This window comes from Mobula hypostoma, chromosome 6 (assembly GCF_963921235.1).
Source record: "Mobula hypostoma chromosome 6, sMobHyp1.1, whole genome shotgun sequence".
NCBI lineage: Eukaryota > Metazoa > Chordata > Chondrichthyes > Myliobatiformes > Myliobatidae > Mobula > Mobula hypostoma.
In genome coordinates this window covers 148,116,357-148,133,267 of record NC_086102.1, presented here as the reverse complement: position 1 = coordinate 148,133,267, position 16,911 = coordinate 148,116,357, and the positions used below count along the sequence as shown (strand labels likewise).

The window sequence follows — 16,911 nt, the reverse complement described above, 5'->3', positions numbered from 1 at the left end:
CCCCTCTCTTTCCCTGCTCTTCCTCTTGGCCTGCTCCGTAACTCCTCCCTCTACTCTCCTTTCATCTTCAATTACCCAATCCTTTCCTTTTTCCCCATCCCGTGTCCCTTTAACCCAATTTCTCCCCTACACCATTCCTTTCCAATCCTCTTTCTGCAATAAGCTTACCACAGGCATCGTGTCATAGAGGATTTTGGGATAGGATTCTGCCAGTTTTTTCTTATTCCTGTCCCAGCGTGCTCCATCTAGAAAGAGGCCTCTTACGTAGACACCTACGGATAAAACAGTTCATTTTAATTTGCTGAACAAATGTTCAAAACTTTATTTTAGACTATAATAAACAGTCCCTTTGGTTTTGTGCTCAACCTAACTAGATTAACTTCATTCCCGTTCTGTTTTCCATATCTAAGCACTTAAATCTTTATTCCTTCCTTCCACTTATCTTTACCTCTGAAGACTCCTCTTCCGTCACCTTGTTTCCTTTCATTTCTCTATGTCTACTGACTACTTTGAGTAGTCTTTGATCTTGGGGGCAGTGCGATAGCATAGTAGTGAGCACAATGCTTTACAATACCAGTAACCTGTATTCAATTTGTGCTGCCTGCAAGGAGCTTTTCCATGACTATGTGGCTTTCCTCCCACAGCCCAAAGGTGTTCCAGTTAGTAGGTTAATTGGTCATTGTAAATTGTCCTGTGATTAGACTAGAATTAAATCAGGGGATTGTTGGGCAGTGTGTATGTCAGCCAATCAAGATAAATGTTCCTAATCTCCTGCTGCTGTTCCATACTTCATTTCCTATTGTAAATCTAGTTTCCTTCTGGGTTCATAAACTTTGCCTCCTCTATGCTAACATTGATAATTTCCTTCCCATTGATTCCTGCTCTCAGTTACCTCCAGAATGTTTCAGCAGATGTAAGCAAAGCCACCTATCAACATTTTGTGGATGACTAAATTGGCATAGGTTGATTGGCAAAGACCATCAAAACATGGAGGCACCTTCACAAACTCCCACAACCTTTGATGACCCAGTATCTGAGCCGGATCTATATCGGAACCTGATGTGAGAGCATCCTTTATGAATGCATTCAGCCCTAAATGGGGTACATGGTCGAGTAGTAAAGAATGGTGCAGACCTGATGAAGGGTCTTGTCCTGAAAAGTGAACTATTTAGTCTTTTCCACAGATGCTGCCTTTGACAAATTTCTTTTGATGTCTAATGGAGAGCGTATTGACTGGCCGCATCATGACCTAGTATGGAAAATACCAATGCCTTTGAATGGAAAATTCTACAATAGTACGTTTGTAGATTTGACCCAGTATATCACAGGTAAAGCCCTCCCAATTATTGAGCACATCTACACGAAACACTGGCATAGGAAAGGAGCTTCCATCAAGAGATTCTCAGCACCCAGGCCGTGCTCTTTTTTTGTTGCTGTCATCAGGTAAAAGGTACAAGTGTCTCAGGATTCACATCACCAGTTCAAGGACAGTTACTACCCCTCAACCATCAGGCTCTTGAACAAAACTACTCACTTGCCCAACCATTGAGATGACCCTACAGCCAATAATTTCACTTTAAGGACTTAACTTGGTATTTCATGCTCTCATTATTTATTGCTATTTATATTTGCATTTGCACAATTTGTTGTCTTCTGGTTGATCTTTCATTGTTACAGTTCTATAGATTCACTGAGTATGCAGAAAAGTGAATCTCAGGGTTATATGTGGTTACATATATGTACTCTGATAATAAAATTTATTTTGAACTTTGAACATCAGGATGCTCTTTATTGACTATAACTCAGCATTCAATATTATCATCTCATCAAAACTAATCAATAAACTTCAAGAGCTTGGCCTCAATACCTCCTTGTGCAACCGCATCCTCAATTTCCTCACTTGCAGACTCCAACTGGTTCTGATTGGCAACAATATTTCCTCCGTAATCTCAATCACTACAGATGCTTATCCCCTGCTCTTCTCACTTTATACTTCTAACTGTGAGACCAAGCACAGTTCCAATGCTATATTGAAAATCTGGTTGAGTGGTGCCACAAACTACAACCTCTCATTCAATGTCAGCAAGAGCATGGGGCTGATTATTGACGAAGAGGAAGAAACCAGAGATCCATGAGCCAGCTCTCATCAGCTGATCAGAGGTGGAGAGTGTCAGCAACTTCAAATTCCTCTGGTTTAGTGTTTTTTTAAGAGAGGATCTTTCCTGGGTCCAGCATGTAAGTGATGTTATGAAGAAGGCATGTCAGCACCTCTACTTCCTTAGAAGATTGCGAAGATTCATCTAAAACTTTAACAAACTTCTATAGATGCGTGGTGAAGAGTATATTGACTGGTTGCATCACAGCCTGGTATGGAAACACACTCTTGAACATATAAGCCTACAAAAAATAGTAGATACAGCCAAGTCCATCATGGGTAAAGCCCTCCCCACCACTGGTACAGCTACGCATAGTATTGACACAAGAAAGAAGCATTCATTATCCAGGACCCCCACCATCCAGATCATGCTGTATTCTCACCCCTGTCATAAAAAAGTTGTTACAGTAGGCTTAGACAATAGATAATAGGTGCAGTAGTAGGCCATTCGGCCCTTCGAGCCAGCACCGCTATGCACTGTGATCATGGCTGATCATCCATTATCAGTATCCACTATAGAACCCACACCACCAAGTTAAAGAGCAGTCATTACCCCTAAACCACCAGGCTTTAGTACCAGAGGTGATTACTCAACTTCATTCGCCCCATCACTAAACTGTTCTCACAACCTATGGACTCACTTTCAAGGACTCTTCAACTCATATTCTCAATATTTATTGTTTATTTATTTATGATTTTTTTCTTTTAGTATTTGCATAGTTTATTGGCTTTTGCACATTGATTGTTCATCTGTCCCACTGGGGGTAGTCTTTCATCGTTTCTAATGTGTTTCTTGTATTTACTGTAAATGCCCACAAGAAAATGAATCTCTGGATTGTATATGGTGACATACATGTACTTTGAAATTTGATATTTGTGAATGTTTTACAGTTTAATGAGAGTCCTGATCAATGAACGTATCCAGCCTGGCAATAAAAAAGGTTTATGCCATGCGGATCGACTTTACATTCCCTTTAAAAAATGCCTAGTTTCTCAAGTTCTTTACAAAATATTAATCTAAACAATACACACTTTAAAAAGTGATTACAGCAAATTAGTCAAGTCATCATTCCTTGTGGTGTAAATGCTGCATGCTATTTATATCCAAGTCGTAATGTTGTTTGTAGATATTTTGTTATTTGAGATTTGGTGATGCAGTTAAGAATTTTCCTTGATACTCTTTCTGAGAGTTCAGTGATAAGGGGTTCCTATCGTTATCTCTTCTGTTGTTTTTCTTCTTCCTCTCCTTCCTGCCATTCATGTGACCACAAGCTTATGCTAAATGCAGCCAACTGCAGTAAAGTGGTTTACTGCTTTCTATGCAGGAGTGTGGTTCTAGGCTGGCTCACGCAGCATGAAGATCAAGTTGTCTCCATAAGCGGACATGTAGAGGTAGGCTGCCACGGCTAGGAAGTCATTAAATCACAAGGGTCAAATAGCCTAATACTTTTTCTTTGTTCCTATGTACAAATGATCTGATTAAAGATTAACAATTACATGGAAATTTATAATTCCAAATATTTAACACTTAATTATATACTTTTCTTGAAATATGGAAAGCTGAAAACACTATGATTCACAGGAACATATTTGGTACATGGAATTAAGGTCTCATTGATACAACAGAATTCCATTCCTTCACAAGGTGACATAACTCAAACTAATCAGGATTTACTACAAAGACAGTTTGGCCCATTGCATTTTTCCAGCTCTCTGCTTACACTATCCCATTCCGTTAGTTATATGTATCATATATCCAAGTTCAGGAATTATTCAAATAGATTTTCAAATTTTATAGTATTTTTTATGTCCTGCCACAAAATAATAAATTTCCCAACATTTGCCAGTGATAAATCTGATTCTGATTGAGGATTGAGAAGACCAAATGTTATAACATTGATTGTGAAAGGTCAACATTGCTGATCGTAAACACAAATTAATCTGCAGATGCTGGGGTCAAAGCAACACTCACAACACACTGGAGGAACTCAGCAGGTCGGGCAGCATCCGTGGAAAAGATCAGTCGATGTTTCTGGCCGGAACCCTTCATCAGAACATTGATGATACCTTCAGAAGATCCTGTAGCCCAGATCAAGTTTAGCTGTCAGTTCAAATGAGAACTGCTAGCCACACAGAGTCTGTGTTTCAGCTCATTTTGAACTACCAGGCACGTAGTATATTCAAGTCAGTGTATCTGACCTCCCACTCCTTCACTAGACCCTCTCTTGACTCTATCAGCAGAACGCTAATAGGGTGACCAGAAGGGCCTAATTTGCTTCACAACATTTATTTCAAAGAGGTAGTCAAGATGTAGGGAAAGCAGATTGTTTATTTATTACACTTCATTTTAAAGATTTTAATTATAATTTTGGTAAAGGTGACGTCCATCATGAAGGACCCCCATCACCCAGGTCATGCCTTGTTCTCATTGCTACCATCAGGAAGGAGGTACAGAAGTGCGAAGGCACACACTCAACAATTCAGGAACAGCTTCTTCCCCTCTGACATCCGATTTCTGAATGGACATTGAATCCATGAACACTACCTCACCACCTTTTTATTTCTTTTTTTTGGACGACATATTTAACTGAACTATTTAATATTTATAAGCGATGTTGAGCTGAATCATCTGCAGCTCAACATTAGTAAGATAAAGCAGATGGTGCTGGACTTTAGGAAGACCAAGCCTGTACTACTCCCTGTTACTATTGATGGTGAGGACGTGAATGTGGTGAGGACCTACAAGTACACTGTACTTGGGATTGCACCTGGACGACAGACTTGAGTGGAACACCAACACGGGGTGTATGTATAAGAAGAGCCAGAGTCGCTTCTACTTCCTGAGGAGACTGAGATCCTTTGGAGTTGTGACAAAAGAGGGTTACAAAAGTACACATAGACTAAGATGTTAACGGTCCTGTGCTATCACCAGTGGGATCATCAGTTGATCTGCCACCTGTCTTCAGGAGAGAGATAAGTAAGACAATGGAGCAGCATTTGGAAATGTTAATGAAGAGACGAGAGAGATTAGCGGAAAGAGACACCGGTCTGAGTATCGTCAAGACTGGTTGCTTTGAACCTGAACTGTTTGAAGTCTGATGGACAGGCGATACCCCAACAGGGGGATAAAAAGGGACAGGTTCTCTAAGGCAACAGACACCATGCAACACGACACTACGAGGTAACGAGACCCTGGAAGCGGTGTGCCCCCACAAGTGGGTGGGAGTTTTGGAGGTCTAGTCGCGGGACCAGCCATAGACGCACAGGGTAGAAAGATACGGTCGGGCGGGAACCTGGTGTGTGTGTCCGCCCTTGCCTGGGTGACGGGTTCACCACAGAAGAACGATCATATCTGGAACGGAGGGGTCACAGTCGGTGACCTCAGAAGATGTTATAAAGGGCTCGCCCGAAAGCTAACTGTGAGGAATATCGAAGGTCTGTGTGGAATTCGATTTGCATATTCATTCTTTCTCTCTCTCCCCAACGGCACGACGGCGATCACTGCGAACTGAACTAAATTGAACTCTGTCACTTGTGATTGATCATTTTACCCCTAGACTGCGATAGAGCTTGATTGATCCTATTATCCTAGTTCTGTGCACATGTGTGTTTATTCATTGCTAACCTGTTGTATTTATATCCTTACTATTAGAGTACTGTATTGCTTATTTCTTTAATAAAACTTTCTTAGTTCCAGTAATCCAGACTCCAACTAAGTGGTTCATTTCTGCTGATTTGGCAACCCAGTTACGGGGTACGTAACAGAGTATGCAGGCTTCTCCTTCACATGTTCTACTAGTCTGTTGTCGCCAGTACAATTTTTTCTGAGCTGGTGTGCTGGGGCAATGGCATCAACACGAGGGATGCCAACAGGCTCATTAAACTGATCAGAAAGACTGGTTTTGTTATAGGAGTCAAACTGGACATACTGGAGGCAGTGGTAGAACAAAGGACCCTATGGAAAATCTTGGACAATGTTTCTCACCCTTCGCATGCCACCTTGGCTGAATAGAGGAGCACTTTCAATAATAGACTAAGACAACTGTGCTGCTCCAAAGAGTGCTATATGAGGTCGTTCTTGCCCTTGGCCATTAGACTCTATAATGAGTCAACTCATAGCCAGGGAAGTGACAACCCTCTTCTGTTAGACTGTTTTTAACCTTTGCGTATCACAGCTGTGTTTAAGCTCTGTTTTCCGCGCCCTATACAATACTACCATCATTTCTTACCTGGACGGTGTGAATGTGCATCCATTCCTGTATAATATTGTAGTAATTCTTGCAATATCGTCATATCAGCATGAACTTGGAAATCTTGTAAGCTTAGACTTGTAAATCTTGTACATCGTATTTTTAAGGTAACTTTTTTATTCTTTCTTACATCTATTCTAATATTTATATATCTGTGTTCTTGGAATGCTACTGTGACACTGTAATTTGCTTTGGGATCAATAAGGTGCAACCAGATGATCACTGAATATCATTTTTTTATTGTTAAGGTGCACTTAAGTATTCACTTTGGTCATGCTAAAATAGCTGCCTGTGCCTTTAAGAGGAATGTCATTGTGCACTCGTGGAGTAGAAAGAAGAATTGCCATATTCTAGAGAGAATAACATTTGAGTGCTTTTCCTAGGTTTGGTGAGGAAAGATTTTTGCAAGTAATTTGATCAGCGCTGGAACAGTGTGGTTGTGCGAATTTCCTTATCGACCTACTGGCGTGAGCAAGGAGAACACATTTCAGGGTCTAGCCTATATGTGTTTGCAAGTTAATCACGTGTGTGCCAAAGTGAGTACATCTCTTAGTTGAGATGAGACGTATTTATTTATATTTTTGATATTATGTATAAGGTACAGGGCTGGTGGGATTCGAATGTTGTTTGTATTTTTTTTAAGAATGGCAACTACCATATTGGTTTTGTATATTTTGTTTTTTAGTTATTTTCATACTGCATATGTAACAAGGGTGTATTCTGAAATTAAGCTCAGATTGTAACAGCGGGAACTGTTTTTTGTAATTCATTTCATCGTTTTTATTTTGTTACCTTCTTTCTGCATTAAAACATCTAAAACAGAAAAAAGAATTAAAGACCCAAAGAAATATTTGTTGTCCTGCATGTGTATTCTTCCCCAGGTTACAAAAAACAAAGTATATATCTATATAACATAACATTCTCAATTGGGTTTAAAAGGTTAAATGTGAAACAAATATTCAGTTTGGGTAAGAACTAGATGGGTCTCAGATCAAATTGTAGTGGTTTTTATTCTGTACTTCTGAGCAAATTTGCCCTCCCAGATTTATTTATTGATATATATATACACACACACACACACACACACACACACACACACACACACACACACAGCTGAAGTCAGCTTAGCCAAATACATTTAAACTCAGTTTTTCACAATTCCTGACATTTAATCCTAGAAAACATTCCCTGCTTAGGTCAGTTAGGATCACTATTTTAAGAATGTGAGATGTCAGAATAATAGTAGAGAGGATGATTTATTTCAGCTTTTATTTCTTTCATCACTTTCCCTGTGGGTCAGAAGTTTACATACACTTTGTTAGTATTTGAAGCATTGCCTTTAAATTGTTTAACTTGGGTCAAACATTTTGAATATAGCCTTCCACAAGCTTCTCACAGGAATTTTGTTCCATTCCTCCAGACAGAACTGGTGTAACTGAGTCAGGTTTGTAGGCCTCCTTGCTCGCACACGCTTTTTCAGTTCTGCCCACAAATTTTCTATCGGATTGAGGTCAGGACTTTGTGATGGCCACTCCAATACCTTGACTTTGTTGGCCTTAAGCAATTTTGCCACAACTTTGGAGGCATGCTTGGGGTCATTGTCCATTTGGAAGACCCATTGGAAGCTTTAACTTCCTGGCTGATGTCTTGAGATGTTGCTTCAATATATCCACATAATTTTCCTTCCTCATGATGCCATCTATTTTGTGAAGTGCACCAGTCCCTCCTGCAGCAAAGCACCCCCACAACATGATGCTGCCACCCCCATGCTTCACAGTTGGGATGGTGTTCTTCGGCTTGCAAGCCTCACCCTATTTCCTTCAACATAACAACGGTCATTATGGCCAAACAGTTCAATTTTTGTTTCATCAGACCAGAGGACATTTCTCCAAAAAGTAAGATCTTTGTCCCCATGTGCACTTGCAAACTGTAGTCTGGCTTTTTTATGGTGGTTTTGGAGCAGTGGTTTCTTCCTTGCTGAGCAGCCTTTCAGGTTATGTCGATATAGGACTCATTTTACTGTGGATATAGATACTTGTCTACCTGTTTCCTCTAGCATCGTCACAAGGTCCTTTGCTGTTGTTCTGGGATTGTTTTGCACTTTTCACGCCAAAGTACGTTCGTCTCTAGGAGACAGAATACATCTCCTTTCTGAGCGGTATGACGACTGCATGGTCCCATGGTTTTTATACTTGTGTACTATTGTTTGTACAGATGAACGTGGTACCTTCAGGCATTTGGAAATTGCTCCCAAGGATGAACCAGACTTGACATCATTTTCTGACCTCAATCCGATTGAAAATTTGTGGGCAGAACTGAAAAAGCATGTGCGAGCAAGGAAGCCAACAAACCTGACTCAGTTACACCAGTTCTGTCTGGAGGAATGGAACAAAATTCCTGTGAGAAGCTTGTGGAAGGCCACCCAAAATGTTTGACCCAAGTTAAACAATTTAAAGGCAATGCTGCCAAATACTAACAAAGTGTATGTAAACTTCTGACCCACTGGGAAAGTGATGAAAGAAATAAAAGCTGAAATAAATCATTCTCTCTACTATTATTCTGACATTTCACATTCTTAAAATAAAGTAGGGATCCTAACAGACCTAAGACAGGGAATTTTTTCTAAGATTAAATGTCAGGAATTGTGAAAAACTGAGTTTAAATGTATTTGTCTAAGGTGTATGTAACCTTCTGACTTCAACTGTGTGTGTGTGTGTGTGTGTGTGTGTGTGTGTATATGTATGTGTGTATATATATATATATATATATTATAATAGTAAGATTATGCTTTTTGATCATTGCTATTAAGATTTAAAATCCAGTTGTGTTGTGCTGCAAACTTTTACATTTCTGAACAGGAGATCAGTAGAGGTGCTACATGCTATATTCATCATTTCATCTGACCACTCAGTACTCGAATGCTGTAGTTATTTTACCAAGTACTTAGAATTTTCTATTAGTGTTTTGGCCCTTTTCATCTAATATATAGAATAGGAGATATGCTACTTCTCTTACCTGTAGTTATCCTAATATTGGCCTTTGTCGACCATTCTTCAGCTGAGAGTAAGGTAGACATCCTATTCTTACATAAGCATCTTATTGTTGTCCACTTACAGCGGGTTACAGGCACTTTTTAGTGAAATTATCAGGAAATGATTTAAGTCTAATAACCCCCACCCTCAATAGCATGAAACAAGTTGGAATACAAGTACTCCTCTCCAGACATTACACTCTGTGGAATGAATAGAATTCACTGTCAAGACAGGGCAATGCACATCTAATTCTTACCTCCCTTTTATTGCTAGAGAATCAATTTCCAGCCACTGCCTTCAGTTTAGAGTTAAATAAAAATAGAGCTCTTTAGTCTTCAAGAAAGTTTTAAAAAAGTAACTTAAAAGAATATTAACAATCTTGTGATGACAGCATAGCAGTTACTTCACAAAGAATTTTAACAGGTGAATAACTTGAAAATTGTTCCTACAGTGAATGCATCTGCACAACCAGCAGGCAAGGGTCCCAATTGTAAAACTGCATTCATAAATTGTCTCCACTCTTTCTGCTATGACATCCAAGACTGTTGTCATAGAAATCACAATATTAAAATCAGAGCATCAACAATAAAGTTAATGTACTCTGTACATTCACACAGATTTTGGGAACAAAATTAACAAAATGCAACTGTTCAATTTTGAATAGAGCTCATGTGTAACACAACTTAGTAACATAACATTCTGGTCAATTCCTTGTGTAGATTTGATCAAAGTACCTTATGTTTCTCTTACCATCTTCTGGTGGATGCATATGTGCTTTGTCTTTTAGTACTTCATAGTCAAATGTGAGCAGGTCAATGGGAATGGTATATTTTCTGGCATAGTTCTGCTGTCCGCCTGTCAAAAAAGCTTGAGTGAAGAAAAAACCTGACAACCAGAAGACAGGAGGAGGTCCAACTTCAAACCAGTCCTGGTATATAGAGCATAAAAAACAAAATAATCAAAAGGAGAACATATATTTCAGCAATTTCAATAATGTAGTAATTGAATTTGTGCTTTCACTCAAGTGCATCCAATATAGTTGTTATTTTTAATCTACCAATGAGACAGTCCCCAAGTCTGGATCCCTCACAAAGACAGATAACTACCGCGGTATCAGTTTGACCTGCATCTCAGCAAAGTTATACAATCGGATGATCTTGAATAGGATTCGCACTGCCATTGACCCTAAGCTAAGATTCAATCAGAATGGTTTTCGGCAGAAGCGCACAACAGTAATGCAAATACCTGCTCCCTGTAGGATCATCAAGGAAGTCAAGAAGAACAACCTACCAGCCGTGCTTACATGACATGGATTTTCGCAAAGCTTTTGACTCCATTCACTGAGGTAAAATGCTGAAGATCCTGAAAGCTTACGGAGTGCCAGACCATCTACTGAGAGCAATAGAGTCCAGCAATACCAAAACCATGGCGAAAGCTGTATCACCAGACGGAGAAACAGCAGTGTTTGAGCTCATAGCTGGTGTGCAGCATGGAGACACTCTGGCACCCTACATCTTTATAATCGTCCTTGATTATGCTCTGCGTCAAGCTACCAAAGATCATGACAAGCTTGGTTTTACCATAAAACCAGGGCGAACCAAAAGGGTCAGACCAGTTACGCTCACAGATCTTGATTTTGCAGATGACATAGTCCTGCTCTCTGACCAGATGGAGGAAGCACAGCAGCGAATGACAAAAGTGGAAAATGAATGCAATAAAGTTGGACTTCACCTAAACGCTAAAAAGACAGAGTATATGGTGTTTAACTGTGACGAAGGTACTCTCAAGACCGTAGAGAATGATACCATTAAGAAAGTCTTTGACTACAAGTACCTCGGGTCAAGAATGATGAGTTCGGAGAAGGACATAAAGATACGGAAGGCGCTGGCTATGAACGACATGAAGGAAATCTGGAAGTCAAACCTGACCAGAGGGCTTAAAAAGAGGATTTTCATAGCAGTCATAGAGTCCATTCTCACGTACAGATGCGAGACGTGGACACTCACCAAGAGGATGCGAAAGTCTCCAGATGGTTGCTATACACGAATGCTCCGGATGGCTCTCGACGTGAGTTGGCAACAGCACATGACGAACGTCGAGCTCTGTAACAACCTACTGATGCTCACCACTAAAATCGAGGCAAGAAGACTGCAACTAGCGGGGCACTGACTACGCCACCCCGAGTTACCTGCCAGCCTAGTCATCATATGGGAGCCCAAGCACGGGAGGATGAACCCTGGGCACCTCCCAAGACTATGATCAACACGCTCCTAGAAGACAGCAGCGCAGCTAATGTAGATGAACTGAGCACACTGATGAGGGAGAGGGAGAAGTGGAGAATTCGTCATTGTGCCCGACGCCGGCCCCCTAGGCCTGAGTCGCCGTAGTAGTAGTAGTAGTAGTAATGAGACATAGAATGTATCTACAATCATTCTGCTGCTTAGCTGCCCAAAGTAATTGGGCTGTGTCATTAAAGTGATTCCCTGTCCCCAGGAAGTAAGTCCACATCTTGTGTTTGGAAAATGTGTAAACAGCAATCAGGAAACCAATAAACAAATGGAAGGGTTTTAAAACAAAAGGAGCCAAAAGAATTGACAGTCTTGTTTCTTGGCTCTGACACCTTCAGGAACAGAGGGCTCCAAACGAACAGCCTATCATTTAGAATTAGAATCAAATTCAATTATCACTGATTTAAATGGCGTTAAATTTCTTGTTTTGCAGCAGCGGTACAATGAAAAGACATCAAATTACTATAAATTACATAAATAAACAGCACAAAAAACGAATTGAGGGAAATCAGGTTTATGGGTTTGGTAAGCGAGGACAGAAGAGACTCACAAACATCCTCCTGCAGGATGTGGAAAAGCAGGGACACCTCCAGTGTCCCCAAGGACTACACCTACGAGAAGCGCATCCAGTTACAGCTTCTAACCCTCCACGTTAAGGAGTTGGAACCAGAACTGGATGAAATCCGGATCATTCAGGAGGCCAAGAGGGTGATAGATAGGACATATAGAGAGGTAGTTACACCCAAGGTGCAGGACACAGGATGACAATCAGGAAGGGGAAAGGGGTTAAACAGCCAATGCAGAATACCCCTGTGGGCATCCACCTCAACTACAGGTATACCATTTTGGATTCTGATAGGGGAGGGGATGACCAGACAGAGGAAAGTCACAGCAGTCAGATCTCAGAAGGGAAGGGGGAGAAGAGGTGAGCTGTGCTGATAGGGGATTTATTAGTTAGGGTAACAGAAAGAGGGTTCTTTGGATGAGAATGAGATTGTCGGATGGAAAGCCTCCCGGGTGCCAGTGTCCAGGACATCTCAGATCAAGCCCTCAGCATTCTTAAGTGGGAGCATGAGCAGGCAGAGGTATCAATGACATAGGAAAGAAGAATGATGAGGTTCTGCAAAGTGAGTTCAGGGAGTTAGGCACTAAGTTAAAGGGCAGGATCTTCAAGGTTCTGATCTCAGGATTGCTACCTGTGCCGTGCTTCCAGTACAGATAGACAAGAGGTTGTGGAGTCAGATGTTGTTAAGACCTCAGACAAAGTCAGGAATCAAAAGGTTGAGCCTGGTGCTTCTGAGCTGTGTGTATTTCAGTGCAAGGAGTATTGTAGGAAATGCAGAAGAGGTTGGCATGGATCAACACATGGAATTATGTTATTATAGCCATTCATGAGACTTGGTTACAGGAGGGACAGGACTCAATATTCCAGGTTTCCATTTTCTTAAGAAGTGACAGAGTGGGAGAAATTAAAAGGAGGGGGTGGCGTTACTAGTCAGGGAAAATGTCATAGCAGCACTCCGTCAGGACAGACTGGAGAACTCTTCTAGTGAGGTGTTATGGATGGAACTGAGGAATAAAACAGGTATGACCATGTTAATGGGGCTATATTATAGACCATTCAGCGGTCCGCGGGATTTAGAGGAACAAAATTATAGAGATTGCAGACTGTTGCAAGGAACACAAGATTATTATAGCAGTTGATTTCAACTTCCCACATAATAACTGGGATTCCCATACTGATAGAGTTTGTCAAGTGTGTTTAGGAACATTTCCTTAATCAGTACAGTTGAAGTCCCAGAGAGTGTGTGATACCTGATCTCCTATTAGGGAATGAGACAGGGAAGGTGACAGAAGTTTGTGTAGGGGAACACTTTGCCCCTAGTGATCATAATGCCATTAGTTTCAAAGTAAATATGGAAAAAATAGATCTGGTCCATGGGTTGAAATTCTAAATGGGAAAGAGGACAATTTGGATGGTATCAAAAAGGAACTGGCAAGTGTGGTTTAGAACAGGTGGTTTTCTGGCAAAGGTGTACTTGGTAAGAGTATAAAGCTTAAATGTGCCTATAACAGGTTTAGGAAATCTTAGTTTTCAAGAGATTTTGAGGCCCTGGTTAGGAAATAAAAAGGAGGTGCCTAGCAGGTATAGACAGGTAAGAACAAATGAAGCACTTAGAGAATATAAGGAATGCAAGAGAACACTTGAGAAAGAAATCAGGGGCTAAAAGAAGGCATAAGGCTGCCCTAGCAGACAAGATGAAAAAGAATCTTAAGGGATTTGACAGATGTTAAGAGCAAAAGGATTGCAAGGGACAATATTGGTGCTTTGGAAGATCAGAATGGTAATCATTGCATGGAACCAACAGAAATGGGTGAGAACTTAATGGATATTTTGCATCTGTATATACTCAGGAGATGGACACAGAGTCTATAGAAGTGAGGCAAAGCAGCCATGGGTTACAGAGAAGAAGGTGTTTGCTGTTGCTGTCTTGAGGCAAATTAGGGTGGATAAATCTCAAGGGTCTACAAGGTGTTCCTTTAGACCCTGTGGGGTTAAGTGCAGAAATTGCATGGGCCCTAACAAAGAAATTTAAATCATCCTTAGCAAAAGGTGATGTACCAGAGGATTAGAAGACAGCCAATATTGTTCTGCTATTTAAGAAAGGCTCTAAAAATAAACCAGGAAATTGTATGCCAGTGAGCCTGACATCAGTAGAGGAAAAATTATTGGGAAGTATTCTATGGGACTATATATGTGAGTATTTGGATAGATGTGGACTGATTAGGGATAGTCAGCATGACTTTGTGTGAGGTAGGTCGTGTCTAAACAATCTTATAGTAAGAGTCTTTCAAGGAAGTTACCAGGAAAGTTGATGAAGGCAAGGCACTGTCTGTTGGCTACATGGACTTTGACAAGGTTCCTCATAGGAAGTTAGTCAAGAAGATTCACTCAAACGGCATTCAAGATGAGGTAGTAAATTGAATTAGACATTGACTTTGTGAGAGCAGCCAGAGAGTGATAGTAGATGGTTGCCTCTCTGACTGGAGGCCTGTGACTAGTGGTGTGCCACAGGGATCAGTGCTGAGTCTGCTGTTGTTTGTCATCTATATCAATGATCTGGATGTTAATGTGGTTAACTAGATCAGCAAGCTTGCGGATGACACCAAGATTGGGGATGTGGTGACAGCAAAGGACACTATTAAAGCTTGCAGCAGAATCTGGACCAGCTGGAAAAATGGAAGATGGAATTTGATGCAGACAAGTGCGTGGTGTTGCAACCAACTAGGGTAGGTCTTGCACAGTGAACAGCAGGGCACTGAGGAGAGCAGTAGAACAAAGGGATCTGAAGTACAGGTCAATCATTTATTGCAAGTAGCGGCACAGGTAGATAGGGATGTAAAGAAAACTTTTGGTATATTAGTCTTCATAAGTCAAAGTACTGAGTACAGGAGATGGGATGTTATGTTGAAGTTGTATAAGACATTGGAGAATTGTATGCAGTTTTGGTTACCTTTCTACAGGAAAGATGTAAATAAGGTTGAAAGAGTACAGCGAATGTTTACAAGGATGTTGTCAGGTTTGGAGGACCCGAGCTATAAGGAAAGATTGAATAGGTTAGGACTTTATTCCTTGAAATGTAGAAGACTGACGGGAGACTTTACAGGGGTATACAAAATTATGAGGGGTATAGACAGGATAAATTCAAGCAGGCTTTTTCCACTGAAGCTGGGTGGTAAGGGGCCTATTAGCGGCATCAACAGAGCCCTACGAAGAAGAGGTGTTTATCGCAGGTTAGTGGCGATTATTTAAAAAGAGAGCTTCGAGGGTCTTTGTTCATTACACGGGGCCTATCAGAGGCTTCAACAGAGTCCTATGAACTAAATAAAAGTACAGAAGGGATAAGCGGAGCAGCCATTGTCGGGAGTAGGCCAGTGGTGAGAGTAGAAGCAACAGGCTTTGGCTCAAAGGTGCTTCAGCTCAGAAGAGACGTCAGCTCTGTGTAAAGTGTCTGTTTAGGTTTCCTTTTTATCTTTTTTTTTCCCTTTCTTACTGTATGTACCATTTAAATGGCTGTGGTGTGCTCTTCGTGCTGGATGTTGGAGAACTGGGAGACCCAGAGTCTCCCAGGGAAGTACATTTGTGTGAAATGCATCTGCTGCAGCTCCTTGGAGACCGTGTTAGGGATCTGGAACAGCAACTGCATGACCTTTGGCTTGTACAGGGAAGTGAGGAGATAATTGATCAAATTTACAGGGAAGTAGTCACCCCGAAGTCGCAGGAGGCGAGTAGCTGGGTGACCATCAGGAGAAATGGAAATAGGCAGTTAGAGCAGAGCACCTCTGTGGCCACTCCTGTCAGAAACAAGTATTCCGCTTTGGATAGTTTTGTGGAGGATGAGCTCCTGAGAGAATGCCATTTTGACCGGATTACAGGCACTGAGCATGGGTCTGTGGTGCAGAAGGGAAAGAGAGAGAAGAGGGGAACGGTAGTGATAGGGGACTCCATAGTGAGGGAAACAGACAGGAGATTCTGTGGACGTGAACGGGACACCTGGGTGGTATGTTGCCTCCCAGGTGCCAGGGTCAGGGATGTCTCAGGTCACATCCACAACATTTTGGAGAGGGAGGGGGAGCAACCAGATGTCTTGGTACATATTGGTACCATTGACATAGGAAGGACAAGCAATGAGGTCCTGAAGAGAGAATTTAGAGAGCTAGGTAGAAAGCTGAGAAGCAGGACTTCCCATGCTGTAATTTCTGGCTTGCGGCCTGTGCCAAGTGCCAGTGAGGGTAGAAACAGGATGATTTGGCAGATAAATATGTGGCTGTGAAGCTGGTACAGGGGGCAGGGCTTCAGGTTCTTGGATCATTGGGATCTCTTCTGGGGGAGGTATGACCTGTTCAAAAGTGATGGGTTACGTCTTAACCCGAGGGGCACCGATATTCTTGCGGGCAGGTTTGTTAGAGTTGTTGGGGAGGGTTTAAACTAATTTGGCAGGGAGGTGGGAACCTGAGTGAAGGGACTCAGGATAGGACAAATGGTAAAAAAGTAAAGATAGCATGCAGTCAGACTGTCAGGAAGGGCAGACAGGTGATGGGACTTAGTTGCAGCCAACAGGCTGAGTATCAAAACACTGGGGATGCCAAATCAGGAAGGATAGCAAATACGGTACTCAAGGTAT

General features: G+C 41.4%; 1 protein-coding gene across 1 annotated transcript in view; it reads right to left on the bottom strand.

Annotated features, from left to right (window-relative positions):
- dnah7 (dynein, axonemal, heavy chain 7) overlaps positions 1–16,911 on the bottom strand; it is a 288,894-nt gene that overhangs the window by 350 nt on the left and 271,633 nt on the right. The window contains exons 62-63 of the mRNA XM_063051959.1: positions 10,188–10,365; positions 169–272 (exon numbers count right to left, since the gene is read on the bottom strand). Of these exons, the coding sequence (XP_062908029.1) occupies positions 169–272; positions 10,188–10,365 (282 nt within the window). The remainder of the gene's footprint in view (positions 1–168; positions 273–10,187; positions 10,366–16,911) is intronic.